Source organism: Phyllostomus discolor, chromosome 14 (assembly GCF_004126475.2).
Source record: "Phyllostomus discolor isolate MPI-MPIP mPhyDis1 chromosome 14, mPhyDis1.pri.v3, whole genome shotgun sequence".
Lineage (NCBI taxonomy): Eukaryota > Metazoa > Chordata > Mammalia > Chiroptera > Phyllostomidae > Phyllostomus > Phyllostomus discolor.
In genome coordinates, this window is record NC_040916.2 from 20,317,489 (window position 1) to 20,340,097 (window position 22,609).

Genomic DNA, 22,609 nt, shown 5'->3' on the forward strand with positions numbered 1-22,609 from the left:
AAAACACTCAGTATTTTTAATAACAAAACTCACCACAATGACTAATGAAGGCAGAGGATGGGGGAGGGAAATTCCTTAATGAAATAAGTATAAGGGATTTAGGAAAAAGAAAACTCCTCTCCACTACGTTCTGCCTTCAGATTTCTTTCTTCAAAAGAGGAAACTCAGAGATAATTATCCTTGTTCGTTCATCGTAAGTATAAATGTAACAGTGTGCTTCTAACTCTGAACAAGCACTGGACGCTTGAGGAAATAAATCCTCCAACATAAAAGACAGACAGGAATTAAGGGCGGGAGAGGAAAGTTGACTACAGGTTAACCTGGTATAGTGCACCCAAAAAAACCAGAACGGGTGTCATTTTTAGCATCAAACAAGGTTGCATCCTTAAAATAAAAGTAGATTAATACAGAAAGTCAAAGAAGGTCTTTAATATATGATGGCTAAAATAAAAATAATTCAAAAGAAGAGTTGGAGGATAAACTCAAGGAACTCGCCAAAAGAAAAAAAATTGAACAAAATAACAGAGATAGACCGTATGAGAGAAAAAAAAAACAGAATAAATTCAGCAGATGCATCCTCAGGAGATTCAGGGTAGAACAGAGATCAGAAAAAAATGAGTTTTTAAAAATCAAAGTATTAATCTAATAGAACTTGCCAGAGGTGAAGGACATGAGTGTTGGAACTGAGTGCTCAACAAAAAAGAATAAAAGTCCAAAGCTAAAAAATATATGCTGCAATATTCCTAAAAAAAAAAACAAGGCTAAGGCTAACATTCTAAACAGTTTTTAAAAGAAAAAATATTCCACTTCTAAAAAGGTATACAATTATCAGAATGGAAGCTAGAGGCAATTAATAAATTTTTGCAAAAGTTTGAACGCTGTTTCACAACCCAAAATTTTACACCAAGACAAACTGTCAGTATTGTGTAAAGGCAAAATAAAAACACGGTGCAAAATCCATTTTTGAAAAATTACCAAAAACACCGTTTCTTAGAAAGTTACTTAAGGATGTTTTCTAGAGAAACAAGGTAGTAAATTCAGAGATACTCATGCAATTCAGGACACAGTGGTTCTAGTCCAAAAAAAAAGTTCCAGGATGAAAACCGTGCAGCAGCGCTAAAGATGGAAAGTGGAGAGAAAAGCAGAATGAACGAGATGGGAGACTTGAAAAGTGTAAAAAAAAAAAGACATTCTATTTCTACAGATTAGCTGTTATGATAAGACACTCAAAAGCAATTGAGGATATCAAAAAAGAATGAAGGCGGGAAGGAGGGAAGAAGGGGAAGGGTAAGAAGACGGGGCGGGAGGCAGGGAGAGAACAGAGACACAAGGAGTAGAGAGAGGGAGGGAAAAAGCCATGCCAGGGAAGAACACATAATAACAAAATAATACTTTGTTCTTCAACAGCAACAGACAATATTTCCTAGTGATGATACTGTAAATGTAACTGATTCAACTAAAAACAGTACAATAACGATGCTGAAAAGAAGGAGGGGAGAAGCAGGGGACAATGGGAGAGCTCGTCTCATCTTTATCGTAAGAGCAAATCATTGCATAACATTTAAAGTGGATGGATCAAGTCATACAATATTTGGAGGTAATTACCGGAAGAGACAGGTAAAACGATTAAATTTGGGTGCAAGGCTACAGAGTGGAGGACGGAGGGGAAGAGCTAAGCAGGGGATTATCATTCTTCTTTACACATTTTGATACAATTTGATATTGTTAGCCATGAGCATTTATCACTTCGATTTAAATATTTTTAACTATCAAAAATATAAGTAGCTCCTTTTATTCCACAAAGCAAGTGTTGCATGTAGGGATGAGAAGGTCCGAGACACTGTTGGGCCCACAGACAGAAAGGGATGAGTTGCCATGCCAACTGTGGCGGCAAGCAGAGTGAGTCACAAACAGAGGCCCGGATGAGGTCTCTGGCCGCGGGGATTCAGAGAGCAGGGGGCCACACCGAGGAGAACGGTGCCGCTACCACGAAAGACAGCTCTATGGGTCAGGCAGCGGGTGGGCTGCTGTCAGGAACGAGCAGATGAACGAAAGCAAGCCTGATGTCCCTGTCGTTTTGGAGGTCCTGAGAGTTGGCAACCACTATTACTGGTGAGGTTTAGCTTCTGCTTAAGGCTGTCAACATCTAAAAGCAAAACCCAAACAGACTCTTTCTCATGTGAATAGGTCTGGTAACGTGATCAGTCCCCCACCTGCTGTTACGTAAACAAAGGCTTCCCCCACCTGTCAGATCTCGTGATGATAACAGCAACCGATGTCAGGTTAGGGCTATTTTGGGGCATCGAAAACTTCGGAGTTCGCAAGCACTTTCCTGTGCCTTAGTTTGTCTGACTCACAGAACCACCCTAGGGTGCCAATAACACAAACACTCCTGCCGTCGCCCGCCCTGTACGCACTCGTATGACATCGAATGGAGCAGTGACACCTCTTGAATTCAGCCGTGACCCCTGATTCCAAATCTTACACTCAGTCCTTGACATCACATGCCCAAACCACAGGCAAACCTATGAACTGGTGTTAACTGACTGCCCGCATGCGGGGGCACCACGAATCACCACACAAACTGTGGCCAACGAACACAAAGGCAGCCATCTCAGTACCCGGCGGGAACGGACGTCCAGTCCTCCTGCCTCCCGCCGACTCCACAGCTCAGGTGTGAGCCCTTTAATAATTTGTACAGAGGTGCCAGTTATGTAATGGGGGGGGGGTCTTGCCCACACACACAAACTAACAAGTTTACCACCCACCTCTCTCCTTTCTTGTCTCCCTCTAACACTCCCCAACCCTCACACAGACCGTCCAATGGAAATCTTCTCGTTGGCTCCCGGCCCACGGCAGATACCCCAGACCCACTCATTCATGACGATGAACATGAGATAAACAGTCAGGAGTGTCTGCAGCTGTGCTAGGCCCTTGGGGGCATCAGGGTCAACAAGGGCCCTGGTTTCGTAGAGCTGGGGAAAGATAAATAAGTGACTGCACAAGAAAAACACCGGAAGTGGTAAGTATAATAGAATTACAATTAGTTGATGTAGTAATGATTGATCGGCTGATTTAAACTGGGAGATCAGGAAAGGCTGCTCCAGGAGGTGACATTTAAGTAGATATTGGAATGACAAGAGAAAACCCACCAAGGGAAGTTCAAGAAAAAGAAGATTCTGAGATGAACCAGCTAATGCAAGGCCCTGAGGCAGGAATGGGGGTGGGGGGTGCACAGAAGAGGCCAGGGGGGGCTGTGCAGTGAGGGTAGGAGGGTGCAGGGGGAGAGTGTTGGGGGAGGGTGCAGAGGGAGGGGGCTGGAGGGTAAGCAGGGGCCTGCCTCTGAACCAGGAGAAGAGCCTGCATTCTAGTCTAGGCACAGTGGGGAAAAATGTTAAGAAGGGGAACAACAGCATCTGATATACCTTCTACACAGGCTCCTTCTGGGTGTTGTGTGGAGAAGGGAACTTAACGGGGCCAGTGAGGAGCCTCCAGCCCTAAAGGAGACGGAGGTAAGACGCACAACATCCCGTGTCCGTTCACAAAGCAGGTGAGCTGCTCAGCCTGCACCGGAGACCAAGCACGCGAGAGGCCTCTTTGTGTAACTTCTCGGGAACCCGACGACAGGGGAGTGCCGAGTGCCGTCTGCCTTGCTTGCTCCCTGTGACAGCCCCCTGGCTGCTCCTCGTAGGCTGCGCCGCTCAGGTGCCTCGAGCACCCGGTGCGTGCCTTCAGGAGCACTTCACGCCACACACGCAGCTGCCCGTGAGGGCTAGCCCTTGTCCTAGCCATCTCTGTGTCCCTAGCTACTCATCACAACACCTACCACTTCACAAAAGCACAGTCATGTCCGGAGGGCGGACGCACGTTGCATATGGGGGCTGTGTGAACCCCCTTTCAGTCTCCAGAAGCCAAAAGGATAGAAAGATACCAGACAGGCCCCTCTCCCCGCAGGACGCCCCACGCCCCGGCTGGCCCCTTACCTCTTGGGCGAGTCAGGGTCGAAGCAGGTCTTGAGCACGTCGACCCCCGGGGGGTCGCAGCAGTCCCCGTCGTCGAAGTCGTTCAGCATGTTGTTGCACTCCACGTGGCACAGCCCGTCCCGGCGGTTCCAGGAGTAGCACCGGCCCTGCAGGCGGCAGTCGCCCCCGTCGTAGCCCGTGAGCGGGTGCTCACACTCGGGGTCGCAGTGGTCGTTGCCGATCTTGCTGGGCTCGCAGTTGACCAGCACGACGCGGCGGCGCAGGGTGGAGTTGTGCACCCGGTGGACGCTCAGCTGCCAGGTGATGTTGTAGCGGCCGAAGGCTTCGTGGAGCGCCTCGTGCTGCCGGCGGACCTGCGCGTCGCTCACGGTGGGGTTCAGGCCGTCGTCGTCGCAGATGTTCACCACCTGGTAGCGGATCACCTTCTCCCCTCGCAGGGGCCAGTGCCCGTTGTACTGGGAGATCAGCTCCACGTTGTCGCACGCCGTCTGCCCACAAAGCGGGGGCTGCAGCGGTGACAGAAGCTCGGGCTCGGGCTCGACACCCTGGAGAACCTCAAGCCGCGGGTACTTGTCGTCTCTAAAGGGGACCCACTGTTCTTCCAGCGGCTCAAAAGTGGCCGTGAGCATCAGGGTGGTCAGCTCGTCCGCCCCGCTGGGGTGCTGAGGACTGTGCTGGAGGTGGCTCTGGGAGAGGGCCGTCGACCAGAAGGCCAGTGTGCCCACGTGCCCGCGGAAACAATGCCCACTTTCAGAGCCATCCCCCCCTAGGAGCAAAGAACGGCAGGAGGCCATGAACGGGCTGTTCAGGGGACCGGACTGGTCCAGGCTGCTGGCCACCCGGGTGCCATCCACATACAGGGCCATCCGCCGTCCGTCATAAGTGGCTGCCACGTGCGTCCACGTGCCTGGTTGGTAGCGACTGTGGCCAGTCACGATGGTGGCCCTCTTCACGCGGTCGGTGCGAAGGGAGAAGAAGAAGCGGGCGTCTCGCCTTCCCGAGTCCTTCCCCGAGCGGATCCCCAGGGCCCAGCCCTTGTCGCTGCCAGTATGGGAGCAGTTATCAAACACACCTGGGAAAGGAGGAAGGATCGAGGGGAGAAACGCCAGGCACAAAGGGGGGTGGAGACAGGGAGAAGAAAACCCATGTGAATAACACGCACATAGGTTTGTAATGGGAAAAAATTAAGTGATACGAATTCCCCGCCCGAGATGCCTGTCCAGTACGCTTATCGCGCCGTTCCGGCAACCCTGTCCCTGACGTGAGGTTCCATCACACTGAGCTCGCTTTGGTAGTTTTATGCGAATGCTGCTTATGCTGACGCTACTCCATGCCTCCTCTTCCTGGCCCTTGTCCCCTTCCTTGCCCTCGAAGCCACAAGGACAGCCATAGTTTTTACAAAAGGTAATAACCTCCTGTCCCCTCAAGAAGCCATTTTCTCTGCTGAATACTGAAATGATGGTTCTCCTGGGGAGAACAAGGAGCCGATGAATCAGAGAGTCCCGTCAGAGAGCAAGCAACGGCCCAGATGCCATTCCCAGCCCACTGTTCCCTCCAGTGGCCATCTGAGGCCAAGGACACCCATCCACAAGGAACAGTAGTCCCCCGGAGTGGGCAAAACGGCACTGCCCCACGGTCCTGGCCTGCAAACGCAATCAAGTCGGTTGTAACAATGAGCACTTTATAACCCCTGACGCCCACCGTGGTGCAGAGCGGAACTTGCTCAGAGAGATGAACACGCTCACTGCCCACTCCCTTACCCCCTTGCTCGATGCAGGCACAAAACTTTCACGTCCAACTGAATAAACAGAGCAAGGGGCGCCTAGAGATAATTAGATCGTTAATAACTTGGCAACGGGGAAGAGCAGTTTAGACGCAACGTGACCACAGGTAGAAAGGGAACCTGCAGGGGGTCTGGAGGCCTTCAGTGTTCCCACCTGTGGCTGTGAGCCCACCTCCTCCCCCAGGGATCTCTTCGGATGCACAGGTCCCTTCCCCTCATCTCGGGGACGTGAATGGAGGACGATTCGATTCCCCTCTCCCGTGAGACTGAACAGCCCCGTCTGCAGTTGGGCCGGGACTGCGGTCTGCTCAGACAGACCCAGGTTTAGCCATGAATGGAATCTACAACCAGGAAGCTCCAAGATTCACCCCTCGCGGGAGGGAAGGGAGAATCGTGCTTGGTCACTCGCAGGGCCGTTGTTCTACTAAACTACACAGAGTTCGTATTCCACCTGCCTGTCACGCTCCTCCTGGAAAAAGGAAATTCCACTTGGAATCAGTGAATTCAGTTCCCCCAACATTTACGGACCCGCCCGACATGGACACTCCTCCGGTCTTTGCCCTTGAGAAGTCTCTCTGGGGGAGGTGAGAAACACGGAAGGTCACTTCCATGTAAAGTCAGAACTCAGGTCAACAGAGACATCGGTGAGGGAGAGCACAGCCGAATCTCAACCCACAAACCAGAGAGGACTCTGGGAGGGGATGAGACCCAAACCTACTCTTGAAGAGTGTGTAAGAGCTGGCCAGGCAGAAGAATGACAGAGGACCATTCCCCACAGTGGGGACAGTAGGGACAAAGGTCCCTGGGGTAAAAGGAGTCAAGGTAGTTTTTATATGACATAGTAGGGAGCTTGGGCTGTATCACAGATGGAACACGTGGAGGTTTCTGTGCTCCCGCCAAATGTTTCTGACATCCCGAGAGTCCGCAGCATAACTGTAGCATGAAACGCCCATGGTTGCTGGCCGTGCCCTGCACGCATGGTCCAACTGCAATGAAAACATCTGAGGAGCTTTCCAGAGCTTGCAGCTGGCCAGCTGTGGCATGAGAGACACGTGAACCACCCAGGAGGACCCACACGCTGGTTCAGCGGATACTTACGAAGCAGCACCCGCTGCCCACCTCCACACTGGGTGCTGGGGGCTTCTACAGTGACCCAGCATTTGTTTGGTGTCATGGGAGGTTCAGTGCCGTGCAGGAGGCTCAGCCTAACACATAACTGCAATGAAACATGCTCACTGCTCGAAGTGTAAGTAGTGATAAGCCTCTTTATTACAACAGGAACATAATGTGGCAGGAGTTCTCCCTCAAGGGACTAAGTGTCAAGGGTCCGGCACTGAGCCATCCCCTCAGCCGTGTGATTCCTAGACAACATCCACCACCCAAACCTGCCTGTGACGCTAAGGCTGCCTTGCTTCCCAGTCGGACGGCTGTCTGGGAAGGTCGGGGGAGCCTGAGCCCCGAGTGTTCCAAGTGGTGAGCTTAGACAACCCCAGGTCAGAGGTGCTGCCAGGTCACCCAGAGACACTGCTATAATATAATATCTTACAACCTGTGTTTATATGAAATACCCACTTCAGCTGACTCTTCTAAACGGGGACATGGTGTTCTCTTTATAAATATTTCTTCCTTCACTTCTTAGCACGGAATGGTATCTCCCCTGTATACAGTACTTGAGCTTTCCACAGCAACCTTGTCTAAACTATCATGCAAGCAGCAAGCCATCCTCTGAGCTGGGCGCGATGAGCACCACCAGCCTCATCACACAGATGATGACATCGAGGCGCGGAGAGGTCTGCTGTCAGGCTGGGTGCAGAGAGAACCGAGGTGCCGGCACTGGGAGCCCAGGAAATGTGTCTGTGGGGGGAACGACACCGTGCGTGGTGGCTACAAGTAGGACTCAGCCAGAAGCTCCAGTCCCCAGTCCACCACTGACACGCTGGGGGACCTGGGAAAAGTTATAGCATCTTGCTGAGCCTCAGTTTACTCATTTGTAGATCGTACCTGTAAATGAAACTTGTCCCTCACTACTGGTCTACTCTTCAGCATCCTTCAACCATAAGCTGCGATCACAGACCTACCTCATGAGGTTGCTGCGAAAGACCTCAGCACAGGGCCTGCGTGACACTGAGCGACTGAGCGACATTAACCACGATGCCGAGTGGGCATGCAGGAGAGAGGTATCAAAGGGGAAAGCAACTGAGATGGAAAGCCAGTGTTATGCTGCTTCATGTTTGACGATGAGTCCTCTGAAGAGAAACAAACTACTCCTGATCTGCAGCATTCGCCAAGTTCTGTGGTATAAAGAGTAGCCCACGGGTCAATTTTAAGATGCCAACATGATGTGGCTGACACGGGGTTTGGGAGAGATGGGTATCGTCAGTGCTGGCGAGCTGGTCTGAGCCAGTCCCACCACCGCGAAGATTAACGAGGGAAGCAGCTGTCGGCAGCCAAGCGTCTCCTTCCCACTCTGACTGCTGGGGCTCTCGTGGCTGCTTGGCTGGGGATCCGATTTTTTATCATTTAAAAGAGGTTCAGTGTGACTTCAAAATTTACCATAATGCTACAGTAATCAAGATAATGTAGTACCTAAAAAATCGGCAAATAGATCATTGAAACAGAACAGAGAGCCCAGAAATAACCCCCATAAATATAGTCCACTGAACTTTGACCAGGAGCAAACGCGACACAGTAGAGCAAAGCTAGTTTCTTCAACAAATGGTGTCGGAGCAACTGCACATTCACATGGAGGGGAAAAAAAGAAAAGAAAAAGAAAAAGAATCTAGACACAGATCTTATATAAGGTCTGTCTGGAAAAAGTCCAGCCATTGTTAATATAACAAGAACTGTTTGTACAACATTGATGTGACCTGGCAGTCAAGCGGAGAGGACTGGAATGCACATGCGTGAACAAGGACGACTTCACTGTACTAGTCAATGGGGGCGGTAGACACTGTTGAGTGAGCATGTGTAGTGTGTAGCCATCACATTCAAAATGACTAAGTGAGTAGAGCAATGAGTCTCCATCAGATTTTGGATTAAGCTTGAACATTGCTCCACAGAAACTATTCAGATGATTCAGAAGGCTGCAGCTGTGGGCAACTGGTGATTGGCAGCTTCATCAGAACAACAGGCCCACTCATGCATCATGTCTCCTGCGGAGTTTTTTGGTGAAACATCGAATCACCCAGATGACTCAGCCCCTCTACAGCCCAGATTTGGTGCCCTGTGACTTCTGGCTTTTCCCAAAACCAAAATCACCTTTGAAAGGGAAGAGATTTCAGATGGTCAGTGAGATTCAGGAAAATACAATGGGGCAGCTGACAGCAACTGGGAGAACTGTGTGAGGTCCCAAGATGCCTACTTTAAAGGGGACTGAGGTATCATGGTCCTATGTACAATGCTTCTTGTATTTTGTATCTTCTTCAATAAATGTCTCTATTTATCATATCACATGGCTTGATACTTTCTGGACAGACCTCATACATTTTACTAGCATTAGCTCAAAACAGATCACTAACTTCAATGTGAAGTGTAAAACTATAAAACTCCTAGAGGACAACATAGGAGAAAAGGTAGATGACCTTGGAGGTGGTTATCCCTGTTTAGATAAAACAGCAACACAGTCTATAAGGGAAAGAATTTATAAGCTGGACTTCATTAAAATTAAAAACTTCTCTGCTAAAGACAATATCAAGAGAACTGGAAGATGAGCCACAGGCTAGGAGAAAACACTTGCACAAAGCACACCTGACAGAGGACTGTCATCCAAAATGCACGAAGAACTCTTAGAACTTAACAATCAGGAAAAAAAGACCCAATTTTAAAGTGGGCCAAAGACTCCAACAGATATCTCACCAAAGGAGACAGACAGGTGGCCAGCTGGCATATGAAAAGATGCTCCACGTCAGCTGTCATCAGGGAGATACGAGATGAAAGAGCAATGAGATACCACTCCACGCCTCAGAGAATGGCCGGGATCCAGAACACCGATAGCTCCAGATGCTGGTGACGATGTGGACCACGGGAATTCCCTTTCACCGTGGGTGGGGATGCAAACTGGTCCCGTCATATTGGAAGACAGTTTGACAGTTTCTTAAAAAAAGAAAAAAAACAACTAAACCTCCTCCTACATATGATCCATCAATCACACTCCTTAGCGTTTACCCAAAGGAGGTGAAAACTCTATCCATGCACATACCTGCCCACACACATTTGTAGCAGCTCATTCACAGCTGCCAGATCTTGTGGTGGGTAGGTGACCTGTGCTCCATACAGACAATGGAATATGACTCCGTGCTAGAGTACAATAGAGTGACTTCGATTGCTAGAGCCATAGAGCCATGAAAGGACATGAAAGAAACTCAAGTGAGTGTTGCTAAGTGAGAGAAGCCAGTGTGAAGACTGCAGGCTGCATGACTCCCACCACATGGAATTCTGAAAGGCAAAAGCAGGAGGACGATGAAAAGGTTTCCAGGGGTGTGGGGAGAGAGTCAAACAGGCAGAGCACAGTGCATTTTGGGGGCAGTGAAAATAATCTGTGTGATATTATAATGACAGAAATATGTCATTGTACTTTTGTCCAAACCCACAGCACGTACAACACCAAGAGTGGACCCTCGAGCAAACTGTGAACTTGGGGTGATTGTGACGTGTCAGCGTAGCAGTTGCATCCTTGGTTAAAGAGAAACGTAGCATTCCAGTGAGTGATTTCAATCACAGGGGCGATCACGCATGTGTGGGGGCGGGGAGCATACGGGGAAACCTCTGCCCCTTTCTCTCGATTTTAGTGTATGGCTAAAATTGCTCCAAAATAAAAATAAAGTCGCTTTTCTATTAAAGTGGGGAAAGGTAAATGTTGCTTCCACTCTGGATCCTGAGCCTTAAAATGTCTTCCCGAGTGCCCAGCAACCAATGGTGCCTGCAAAATAAAATCTGCACCCCAGGTCTGCTCTCAGCATCCTCCCAGCCTCTGCAGCCTGGGCTCACAGAGCAGCCGGCACGCTCACCCACATGCGTTCAGGAGGGCCCCCAGCCTTGCTCCCTGATCCCCATGAAGCAGGATCAATATGGACTTTGACTCAAAAGAAAAAGTACCAAGTCCCCACATCTGGGAGACTTCTCCTTCTTCTCCATCTAACAGAGCAAAGCTGACAAAACGCATGGAGTCTAAGCCCACACACTCTCCATGGTCAGACTCAGCTGATGCAACTGGGATTTTATAACTTTGGATGTACATGTGAGACACATTCTTGGGAGGAACAGGGGGACCAGACCATCAATATGATTTATGAAATCACTCAACACCACGCTGAACTATGAGAGCCCGTGGGTTAGAAGCAATCAGATCGGGTGATGTAAGTCCAAAAATGGTGGCGGTGCTGAAGCCAAACATTTGGACCGCGTCATCTTGAAAGTTTCAGAACCATTCTTTGAGCTCTCGCTTGGAACTGGCTTCCATTGTGCATCAGTGTTTACTGAATTTAAAACTGCCTTGACACCCTACCTTGTATTTAACCTAAGCTTGGAGAGAAAGGAAACTAAATGGGGGGTGGGAGAGCCTAACTGGTTTGTTGTACTCTGATCTCAACTCCCAAACTCACGTTTGGAGACCCTGGGTGGCTTCCCGGGGCTACATTCTCATGGGGATCTCCAGGGAAAAGTGCAGTGGGGGAAGTCTCTACTACTATCGGTGCCAGCATTTGGAATTAATAGAGTTAATTTCCCTCAGGAGAAAAGCCTTCTCTGAGACTGGGCCGCAGTCTCCCTGAGTGATTATGAAAAACCCTAGTAATGGTAAACATCGCAGCTGGAGTGTTAACAACCGTTTGATGGGGCGGTACGTCGGCGTGGCCCCTGGAGAGGAGGAACCCCGCTTCTCGCCACGTCTTGGGCTCTTTCTCTGCACTCGGGAGGTCTGCCGCTTATGCAAAGAAGAAGAAGAAAAAAGACTTAAACTACTTTTGATTAAATATCTTCTCCATTCCAGACGCTGGACAAGTATCACCCCTGTGAAGTCCTCCCACAAATGTACGAGCTGAATTTTATGTCCTCACTCACAGACCGAAACACTGAGGATCACAGACTTCTCAGTCATTCGTCCACAGTCTTAATCCATGAAGGGCCAGAAACAGGTCAGAATGAGTTCTGTTCAGCCAAAGGGCCCCTGCTCCTTCCACTACACTAAAATATCTCCAATGCTGGAACCTAAGTTGTTAGTTGTTGTTTTGAAGCAAGAAAGCGCTTACTCACAGTAAGCACTGGTGAGTGCGGCATTGACGAATCTGCAGACCGCTTCTGGAAGGTGGACGCAACTAACTCTCGAAATAACGTGCGGGCTCAGAGCCCACCCAGGAAGGGTTTGGAGAGGAGGCCCCGGCAAGCACGGCAGTTGATGTCTCCGGGGCGGCCAACCCCTACGCTGACAGGCTGCCTCCTGAACATTTGACAGAGGTTCTGGGTGGCCCTGCAGGGCTTTTGGCAACATGGAACACTCAGGCATCCATTCTAGAGGACCCCAAGGAGAAGGGGGCTCTCATCCCAAAGCCAGGACCGTGACCGAAGGCGGGAGGGAAGCTAAACGAAGGAGCGCTCAACCGAAAGCTCGCTTCCCAGCCAGTGGCGCCCGTCCCCCATTGCTCCTCCCTTGGTGTCTCCCTGGGTCTGTGACCAGCAGAGTAGGACCCTGCATTAGGGGAGGATGGAACAGAAAGGGGAGAGAGAAGGGTCCCAACAGGAGCTGCTCCCACCGCTCAGCAGGTCCGACCAACCTGCTCTGACAGGTCACCTCCCCCTCTCCCCCCTACAGGAAGCTTCTGTCCGTGGGTCTGGGGGGAATGGGGTTCCCTGGGCCACAAGACCACATAGAGGGGATCAGTCCTCAACAGCGCTCCTGGCGTCTAGCGAGCAGAGAGGTGGTTCACCCCGGTAGTTATGTAACTCAGTATAAAGTAAGGAAAAGAAAAGAGAAAAGAAAAGAATCCTCTGAGAATTGTGGGGAACCAACCTGTCCTTGGCATTCTCATTTTATGGCAATAACAAAAGAGGAGAAAGAACCATCTCATGCTCTTTCCTCCTCAAAGCAGAGGAGCACTGGCGCTTCGAGAACACTGTGTGAACTTACTTCAGAGTGGTGAAATAAACAGAAAAGACAAAACGCTGGCCCCTGTCTGAGAAGCTATGTAGGCCCAATGCCAAGAAAGGTTCAGCGAGACTTCCGTCTCCCCAGTCATACCTCCCCCATCAAAACCCTGCTCTGCAGTCGGCACACCACTTGCCTGACACCAAGACCCCAAACGCAGTCTCAGCCCTTGTCGGGAATACTCCCATCGATGGGCTGGGCCTTCAAACGTCAGCTGAAGTTTCGCCTGGTCCTTGAAACCTGTCTGGGCCACCCTAGGCAAGGGGGTCTTTGCAGCGTGCTGAGCCTCGCAGTAGGGCTGCCATTTCTATACCCAGCCTCGCCGTTTGGGAGTCCCTTGGGGACAAAGGCCCACCTTAGGCAGGTGTGAATTTCCCACACGATCCAGGGAGGACCAGGCTCTAGCTCCTGCCTCGTGCCCACTCTGCTCCTGACATCAGACTGAGTCGTGAGACTCTCGACTCCCAGAAGGAGCACTTGCCACGAGTCCCGGGGGAACCGCAACAGCCCGGCAGCGGCATCTGGCCAAGCACGCTCCGCGGCACAGCTGCAGGTGCTTGGCCTCCCCCGACTGTCACTTAATGACGGAAGATGTGCTTTTCCTTGGCCGTTACCGAATGTGTGGCTTCCTTCTGGACCCGACACCCTTGGGTTACCAGCACACTGGTGAGACTTACTGAGAGTTTTCCTTGGGCAGAGTGCCATTCTGGAGGGCACACTGACCCATGGCGGGGTCCCACCGAGGAGACCACTTAACAACAGAGAAGGTGGCAGAAGATAAGGCCGAGGTCTGGACAGAAATGCCGCCCTGGACACAGCCACGGCCGTGGGGCCTCACTTCCAGGAAAGCACCCCCCGCCGAGTTCTCGGCACCTCTGGGAGGGCCAGCATCGGGCGGGCGTGAGAGGCCCGCTGCTCCAGAACGCCCATCGCTTCCAGGAAGGTGAGGTCCTCTTCAGCAAAACAGAGGAGTCACGCACAGTGGCGTCAGCTCGGGTAACTGGAAAAACATGCCGTGTGGTGGAAGTTTGTTTTTAGGAGGAAAATGAGCTAAAAACAGGGCCAGGGTAGGTCATGACCATAAATCAACCTGCTAACAGGGCAAGGTCCCTTCCCAGGATGTTGCGCCTGGGACCTCCCCACACGCGGTGGGTCTGCTGCCTTCTGCAGAACTACTCACCCCACGCCCCGCCCCCTGTAGAGAGCACCCGGGGAACAAAGGGGCCGAGGGGGAGGAGCCGGGCCATCCATCAAAGCCCAGACCTGGCAGCCCGGAGCGGAGGGCTGTGTCAGCAGGCAGAGCGGGAGCAGGGAGAGCGAACAAAGATGGCCAGCAAGGCGTTTTCTGCTGGGCTAGATAACGCTCCTTTGAGACAGGAATAGGCTCGGCCTTTTATCTGCAGCCCCGGCCCTGACAAAGGGGAGCGGGGCAGAGCTCCTGGAAGGCTGCACAGGCGTCTCCCCGGCACGTTTTTTCAACCGCTTACATGGGGCGCCTTTCCTGGTCGGCGTGCTCCCATCATGCACGGGGGTGGAAGGAATCACACGGGGACGTTCCTGACTTTCGGTGGGCCAACACTCGAGGGTGGGAGTCAGCCAGGCAGGTCTGCAGGGGAGGAGGGGGCAGGGAAACTCAGACGGGTGAGTCCTCAGCTCTGCCACAGGTCCAAATAAGTCAGGGGCAGCGGGGCCTCATCCCTAAGGAAGCTTCCTTGCTCGCTGTGGCAAAAAGCCACAAGGCTTCAGGCTTTCATTTCCTATTGCCTGGGCGGCCAGCTGTTTTTGTTTCTTGCTGAGAAAGTAATCCATGAGGGCCAGAAAGAAATGACCTGGATAGCCCACCTGGCATTCTAGTGCCTTCCACAGACTGGACGAGGCCTCCGGCAGCCTCGGAGGAACTTCCCGGGACAGCCCTGCCTCATTCCCAGACTCTCCAAGACCTCGATCCAGACCCACAAGTGGCTGCGTGGAGCCAGCCCAGCAGCCCGCAGAGAATGTCAAGGTGGTTCCTACTACCCCCGCTCGCTGGCAGGCTGTGTGTGAGATCCATCAGGTCGACCAAACCTGATACACCTCTACAACCGCGAGCAACATCGGGCAATGCTCTTTACCTTACTTTCCCCATCCGTCATGTGGAGATCACAGCACCTAATTGATAGGGTTTGGAGAAGATTAAATTAATGCACACATGTTAAAAAATGTGCTTAGCACATACAGGCACTGATATTGTTACTTATGGCTAATGCTATCATCACTTTGACGTATATGGATCTTATCTCTTCACGTGCATTATAAACCCCTTGAGAGCAGGTACGCCTGCCTTACACTTCCCCCTACTCCCATCGTATCAAGGCCAACGTCTCGTGCAGGGTCGGAATGGTGACTCACTCATGAGTCAAATCCAGAAGGGGCAGTCAGCAGAGCTGCCGAGAGTGTCCTCCCACCTGGACCATCTCAAAACTCCATCCCTCTGACAGAAGACCCCCGCCCCCTCCCGCACTACTCACTCCCCACCGCCAGGGCGGTGACCGACCCCAGAGCCCCCTGTGGGAATGTGCTGGTTTTCACCTCTTCTTACGAAGGATCTAGAAGAACGAAGGGCAGTTAGACTTCTGCCACCTCCCCACCAGTTCTAGGCGATGTCCCCTAGAGCTGTGTTTTGGGCTCCATCCCAAGGAGGGAGAAGGAGGGACTGTGGGATGCAATGGAGGGAGGGACAGGGGAGAGGGGAGTGTCCTAAGTAATTTTGAACGTGTGGATTTGGGGGGGGTGTCATCTCAACCATTTTGAATAACCTCTGAGAACGAGCAGTATGAAATGTCCCAAGCATTCCAGAAGCTCTAAGGGTCCTGTAACCCCGGAATTCGATGCACAGCCCCTCGATGCCCGGTGGGTAAACACCTGTGGTCTCACAGAGGGAGCGTCGGGCTGTAGGAGGGGTGGGCCGGGCTGCTGCCGCCCAGCAGAGGCGAGGAGCTGCCCACGGGCAACTCTCTCAGCCTGGCCTCCCACCTTAACAGACACGGGAAAGCTCGTCCCTGCAATTCCAGCAACACGACAGGAAGGACAGAAACCCCCAAATGCAAGAGGTAGGTTGGGCAGAAGCCAGGAGGACGGCGGCGTGATGCCCCGCACCTTAGGCAGCCTGGAGCGCTGTGCCTGTCGTAACCTTGGTAACACACCGAGGTGCCCGGCACAGGCTGGCCCTGGGAGACGCCCGGGCAGGATGCTGGCCCAGGGGGGTCAGACTACTTCCCAGGACACAAGTGATACCCAGCGACACACAAACCTCAGTGCCACGCCTACTCTAAAGTCTGAGCAGAAACCAGAGGACACGGGGCACCTGTCCTCAGCTTGAACGCAGGGGAGTCTTCAGAGCCCGGCGTTCGAACTGGACCCTGGAAGCTGACCTCCGAGTGGGAGCGGCAAAGAGCGAGGGAAACCGAGATCTCATTAATGGGCATTTCGGGTCACGTGAGGACCAACGTCATGATTTTTTTTTAATTTTCTTATTGAAAACCCTTCTAAAAGGTTTTCTGTTGCTTTCCACGAAGAGATTTACAGTAGCCAAGGCAACCTAAAGCGTGGAAGTGACACCACACTGGGAACCAAGAAACGTGGGACGTGGTCCCTGACTGTTGCTCCGTGACATCTGGAAGGCGCCTCTCCTCCCCGGAGCCCCAGAGTCCTGCCTGGGAAGGGGAGGCCAGGCTGGGCTCGCACTGGGCCGTGCTGCCCCTGGACGCTGTGCCTGGTGTCTCCGGGCTCACCCTGAAGGACCCGAAGGTCCTCGTCCTTCTGACCGCTTCTTGCTGGGACACACCCTGAGACAGTGGCCACAGAAGGTGGAAAGGACGGAGTTGAACCCCCACCTCTGTGGACAGGCTTTATTTCTACCAGCCCCTCTTCTGAATCCATCGTCAATCCTGTGCCTCTGTCTCCTAGAAGGGAGAACCACTTATGTGAGGGTGAGTTGGGGATGCTGGTGAGTTGGAATCCAGAGCATTGAGGTTTCACTACAGATAATTCAACGTCCCATCGTCGCACACAGGGGTGTGAGCACACCCATGCACGAGAGCTAGGGAGAGAGAGTGCATGGGCTGGAGGGGGCAGAGGAGGCCCTGGGGAGGAGGGGTGTGCCAGCCCGGGCCCATTTGGCTGGCAGTGGCTTGAAGGCCGGGCGCTGGGTCCTTTTTCTGCCACCGCAGCACCACGGAAGGATGCAAAAGGCAACAGACATTGGCTGAGCGCACACCGTGCACCAGGCACAGCTCTAAGCCTGTGACATCTACCAGTTCACTTAACCATCACGGCCATTCCGCCGGACAGAAGTGACCCTCACACCAGCTTCACAGAGGAGGGGACTTCACCTTGCCATGTTCACACAGCTAGGAGAGCGCTGAAGCCCAGAACATCTGGCTCCAGACCCTGAATTCCTAGCCACTACATTAAGAAAAAAAATTAGATGAACAAAGAGAGAAGGGCAGAACAGTTAAAGTGAGGAGACAGCTGGTACAGAGGCCAGGAGCTGGGAGCGGGTGGGTCGGGTGGAGAGGAGAGAAGTCAGGGAAGTCTTTCCCTGGCTTGATAATATGGTTGACCCTGGGGAGTCAGGAGAAGTCAAGTTCCAGGGCTAGAAAGAGACCAGATCATCCTCCCTCCATTTATTCAACCCAAAGTGCCCAGTCTAAGCCCCACCCTGGGTGCTGGGGTTACCCATAGATGACCAGGATCCAGCTAAGCCCCCAGAAGCCTGTGGGCAATCTGAAGTCCCCAGCTGCTAAGCTTGAGGAACTTGAACTTGAACCACCAATAACTAGGGAAAAGGAAGAGAGCAGTCTAGTGGGAGGCAGGGCCCCCAAAGAGGTGGCAACAGAAGCAGAGGGAAGCAGAGGGCAAGCGGCTGCCTTTCTCTGTCCTGCCCAGCTTTCTGCTGCCCGACATACGGCAGGCCGTTCCCAAATCCCAGACCTCACTTGGGGAAGGGAACCGGAGTGGGCCTCCACCAGGCTGGTCCAGGCCAAGGTCGGGCCAATGACAGCCTGGGCTCGGTGCAAAGGCCCAGTAAGACTGCCACACCCAGGGAGGGAATCGGGCCCGAGATTACCTCTGCTCTCAGGGTGCGTGCCACGGGCCGGATTAGGAGGCTATTTTATTGTGCAATTATTTCAAAAAACTAATGTGCCCTGACACAAACAATGGCTAAAATAGATAAAATAGATAGCTGCTGTGCTTAGTGTTTATTATGATTCTGCATAAAGTTGGACTTTCTTTCAAAAATAGATCTTGAATATCTCCTTTGTGGTCAATAAACATCTGCTGAAAAATTGAATTAGCAAGTGAGCCCATTAAAAAAATAAATTGAGCCAGGTATTGCCTGGAAGTGTTTTATGTTAAAAGAATTCCATCCCCCCCCCCCCCACCGCCACAAAGAATTTGGGGACCGCGTCAGAACTTGAGAAGAGCACAGAAAGGACCGAAGCCTCCTCCTCAGACTGGTGAGACCATCACCCCCGGGCATGCCCTCCCGGCCCCCTGCCTGCCCTGGAACAGAAACACGGTGAGCGAGCAAGAGCACGGAACACAGAGGCGAGAGCTCCGGGGGGCGGACAGTGGAGAAGAGTCGATCCGTACAAACCACAGTCAATACGCAGCAAATAGGCCGCATCATTTCTGAGAGTCTAAACTTCGTCACAGGGAAACCAGGCTGCAGTTACATTCCACTTTCCCAGGAGACCAGTCCCTGGCGGAGCGTGATCACCCGTAGGTAGATGTGGGGGCTCGACATGGGGAAGGGGAGGGGGACCCCTCCTTCTGTTGTTACTGAGTGGACCTCAAACCCCTTAGCCGGCGTCCACACCGTGAACACCGAAGGACCGCACGTCTCTCTCTGTGCCTGCTCCCAAGGACAGTAATTCACTTCCGAGTCTGTCGGACCGAGTCTTCCCCTTTGCTGGTTCCCTCCCTCGCTCAGCTCTTACCGAACAGGCGCTGGATGGGTTTTACTCGCAGACAGTGCACCGCGCCAATGAGCAAAGTCCGGCCCCGACCTCAAGCAGCTCCCAGCCCCACGTAAGCTAGAAACGAAAGGGCGGGCAGTAGGGCCGAGACTACCTGATTAACGTCAACCCCCAGGTCCCCAAGCTCGAGTACGAAGTCAGGTGGGAGTGAGGGCGAGTGACCTTTGTGCCCCGACAAGACGACAGGGCACAGGGGAACCCTCGCAGAACCAGCCCACCTCGCTCAGACCAGGCAGAGCTCCTGGAAGAGGTGTCAATTAACAAAAAATAGCCCTGGCTGTGACTCCAGTAAGTTGGGTGTGGGGGAGGAGTTTCCTGTTAGGAGAAAAAGTGCAAAGGGCAGAGGGCAGAGGCCAGGAAAGACAGAAACCATTGCTAGTAGTTTGGTGTCGCTGGAAGTTGAGTGAGAGTGGGCGTGTGTGCATGAGTGCAAGTGAGTACAGTCTGAGTGTGTGTGAGCATGCAGAGGCACACGCATGTGCACACACGTGTACACGTGGGTGAGTGTGTGTCTACCCTGGAGGGCAGCGAGTAGCCTGAGGGGCTAAGCAGGGGCCCCTACAGCCTCCCAAGGAGGCGGAGCCCTATCCTTAGCGCTCAGCAGGGCCATCCGAGGGTTTTCGGAAGGAAGGCGACCTGGGCTGCTCCGTATTGGACAACGTTCCCTTCGGGGCAGTCAGTCGGCTGGAGGAGACAGTGGACCCTCAGCGGGGAGATCAGCAGCGTCCACGCGGCCAGAGCTAACCTGCGCTGGACTGGCGGGCGCAGGAGAAGCGGGACCAAGAAGGGTTTGTGTGAGGCAGGGAGGGGTCCTTCCCCGCCCGGTGCCAGGGCCCTGAGAGTCAGACACAGCTCCGAGCTCCGCAGAAGCGCACGCACTCTGGGGGCAGAGCACTCGGTGCAAGTCCCGCCGCGGCACGAACTCACCTTGCAACCCCGGGCAGTACCCTGTGCCCCTCTGTGTGCCAGTATCTCCACTGCCTTCCACGAGTTGCCCGTGAGTTCACACATTTGTGAAGGGACCACAGCCGGGCCCGGCACAGAGTAAGCAGCACATAAGTAACCTCTCCGAACCTGTGTCCTCTGGCACGGGCTGGCTCCCACAGTGAGGACATGAGACCCGCTGCCTTCACCCCCTCGCCCCTTGCTCGCATCTGCACTCACTGTAACCCTGAACCCCCAACTCTGAAGTGAGACTTCCCTCTCTCCACTCACCACTGACCTCCTGACCGCCACGCCCAGTGGGCCCCCTCAGGACTGCTGGCCTGTGGGGTGCCCCTGTGCTACCCGACACTGGCAGCTCTGCCCCTTTCTCTTTTCCCCAAGTCTGCTGCCTCCCAGGCCTCCTTCTTGCTCTCTGGTTACCAGGTCTCCTCCCCCAGCCTCGGGGAGCCCTCACACTCAGCAGGCAGCCCGGGTCCCCCAGGGGCTGGGCCGTGACAGCCAGCTGCAGGCTGCCCTCCGGCAGTCCGAGCACCGCCCAGGTGCGGCCCCTGCCTCACTCACACCGAACTCTCCAGCACATGGTTCAATGCCCGACAGTGCCCCTATCAGCTCAAAAAATGTTGGATGGATGAACGGACAGATGGACAGACAGGAGAACAAACAGAACCAAACTACTTAACTTCTTCCCTCACTGGCCCAGAATGCATAGTGATCATCTGTACAAAGGGGAGCAAATGCTGAGTCACCGGTGGAAGGATGATTCACCAACCGACCGACTTCTAAGCGCTGTGACTTCCCCTCCGATTGGTGACTGGACTTCTAATTCAGAAACGAGCCGTGATGCCTGGATATGGCAGCCCAATTGGTTGCCATGGTAATGCGTTGACTTCAAAAGGTTCTGAGACTTTGGGCTCCAAGGACCATATTGCATTTTTGGATAGAACCACTCTTCTCTGCCACGCACTTCTGACTCACAAAGAGACCGGGGTGTTTTTGTTTGCCCGCTACGCTTTATTTCTCGGAGGTTCTGTTGTTGAGAAGATCAAAGGGCAGGATGGTTCTAAGGCAGGTGGTGAACACAGGAGCAGAGGATGCTATGGCTCTGTAGACACAGGTTGAGCAGAGAGGTGGGCCTGCTGGGAGGTGTGAGAATTACGGGGTGTGTGAAGTGAGCAGAGAGGGATTGACGAGTCCCCAGAGCATCCTAATTCCATGCACCGAGCTGCAGAAGCCCAGGATTTATGGACTTGTTTATGGCGTCAGGAACTGGACGCAATGGATGTGCAGAGTGTTCGGGCTCGGAATCCCAGCTAAGGTGCAGCCTCCCCTCCTGTTTATCTGGCCTCCCCACGGCACAGACGGCGACGGGGCCGGGAGCCAGGCCTCCTGGTGCACGCATTCTGAGTGACTCAGGCGGCAGCCCCAGAGGAACCGTAAACAAGAGCACGGAGGACCGAGCAGTGGCGGGGGAGGGAGAACAAAGCCTCGCAAGTGACAGGCAGATGGCTGGATTCCTTCAGGCCGCCTGCCAAAGCGGACTCTGAGCCCCCGGCCCTGCCCCTGTCCCTCCCGGGCGCTTCCAACCTGACCACCCGTGCTCCACCCAGGAACTACAACAAGAACCCCGGGGGGCTTCCACCTCGCTCCTGAGGAGGGGCAGTGGCCACGCAGCTCACGGGGGACGGGGACAGAGCACAGTGGGCGCTGTCCCCGCAGAGAGAGGCAGAAAGGGCAGGCTGGGCACGGGCACAGGACGGCAGTCACAAGCGTCCGCCACGGAGGCGGGAGGGGGACGGCAGGACACTCACACGGTTGTGCTCCAGGGAAAGCCCTCCGCGCCACACCCGGCAGGGCCTGTCCTTCCCCAGCCTACACCCTGGACACCTGGAGGCCTCGGGCCCCAGACCGCATCCTGTGAGTCAGACCCCGGGCCCTGAACCATGCGGGCCAGGGAGACAGACGGCAGTGGCTGAGCACGCCGAAGCTCAGAGGTGGAGAATGTTCGGTGTTATGGGGGGGGGGGGGCACGGCGAGAGGCTGGGAGAGCCGACAGGCCATGATGGAAGCCCGGCCTCGGATGCAGGGGAGCGGGAAGCAAGTTCAGGTGAAAGCCTCGCTGTCTGAGGAATGTCCTGCAACGTCTCGAGAGTCTTCGAGCCAGAGTCGGCCATCGGGAGAGAGCCCCGAGTCTCCCGGGGACAGGCGCGCCTGCGTCCCTGCCACACCACGGCACACGTGCCTCTGGGCAGAGGCAGCACCTGCGTTCTCGGGCGGGCAGCGAGGCCCCGTGGATGGGAGACTGTGGGGCGGAGTCCCCAGGCAGCCGAGGCGCTTTAAGAGCCCCCGGGGGTCTCTGTGCACACTTGAGGGGGAGGCGATGCTCTAGAGCACGGGGGGCAAACCTTCTCCACGCTGGGTGGGGCGGTCAGCACCGTGGACTCTGTGGGCCCTGAGGTCTCTGCTGCCACGACTCCACCAGGCCACGTGGCCCAGGAGCAGCCACGGAGAGTCCATGGGTGTGGCTGTGTTTCAGTAAAACTTCACTTTCAAACCCAGTCTTCAGAATTTGGACCAGATGCAGCCCTGAGGTCATCGTACACCAAGCTCTGCTCTAGAATCGCGGGGCTTATGCTTTCTGAAAGTAACAAAAGTCTTCCTCACCCGAGACAGAGGAGACCGGAGCCGCTCCTGCTGACGGCGGGAGGGGAGCCCCGAACCCAGCGGCTCCCCTCGGAAGCCC

At 53.7% G+C, this 22,609-nt stretch overlaps 1 protein-coding gene across 1 annotated transcript in view; it reads right to left on the reverse strand.

Annotated features, from left to right (window-relative positions):
* PAPPA2 (pappalysin 2) overlaps positions 1 to 22,609 on the reverse strand; it is a 183,004-nt gene that overhangs the window by 153,241 nt on the left and 7,154 nt on the right. The window contains 1 exon segment of the mRNA XM_028530897.2: positions 3,984 to 5,055. Within this exon segment, the coding sequence (XP_028386698.1) occupies positions 3,984 to 5,055 (1,072 nt within the window).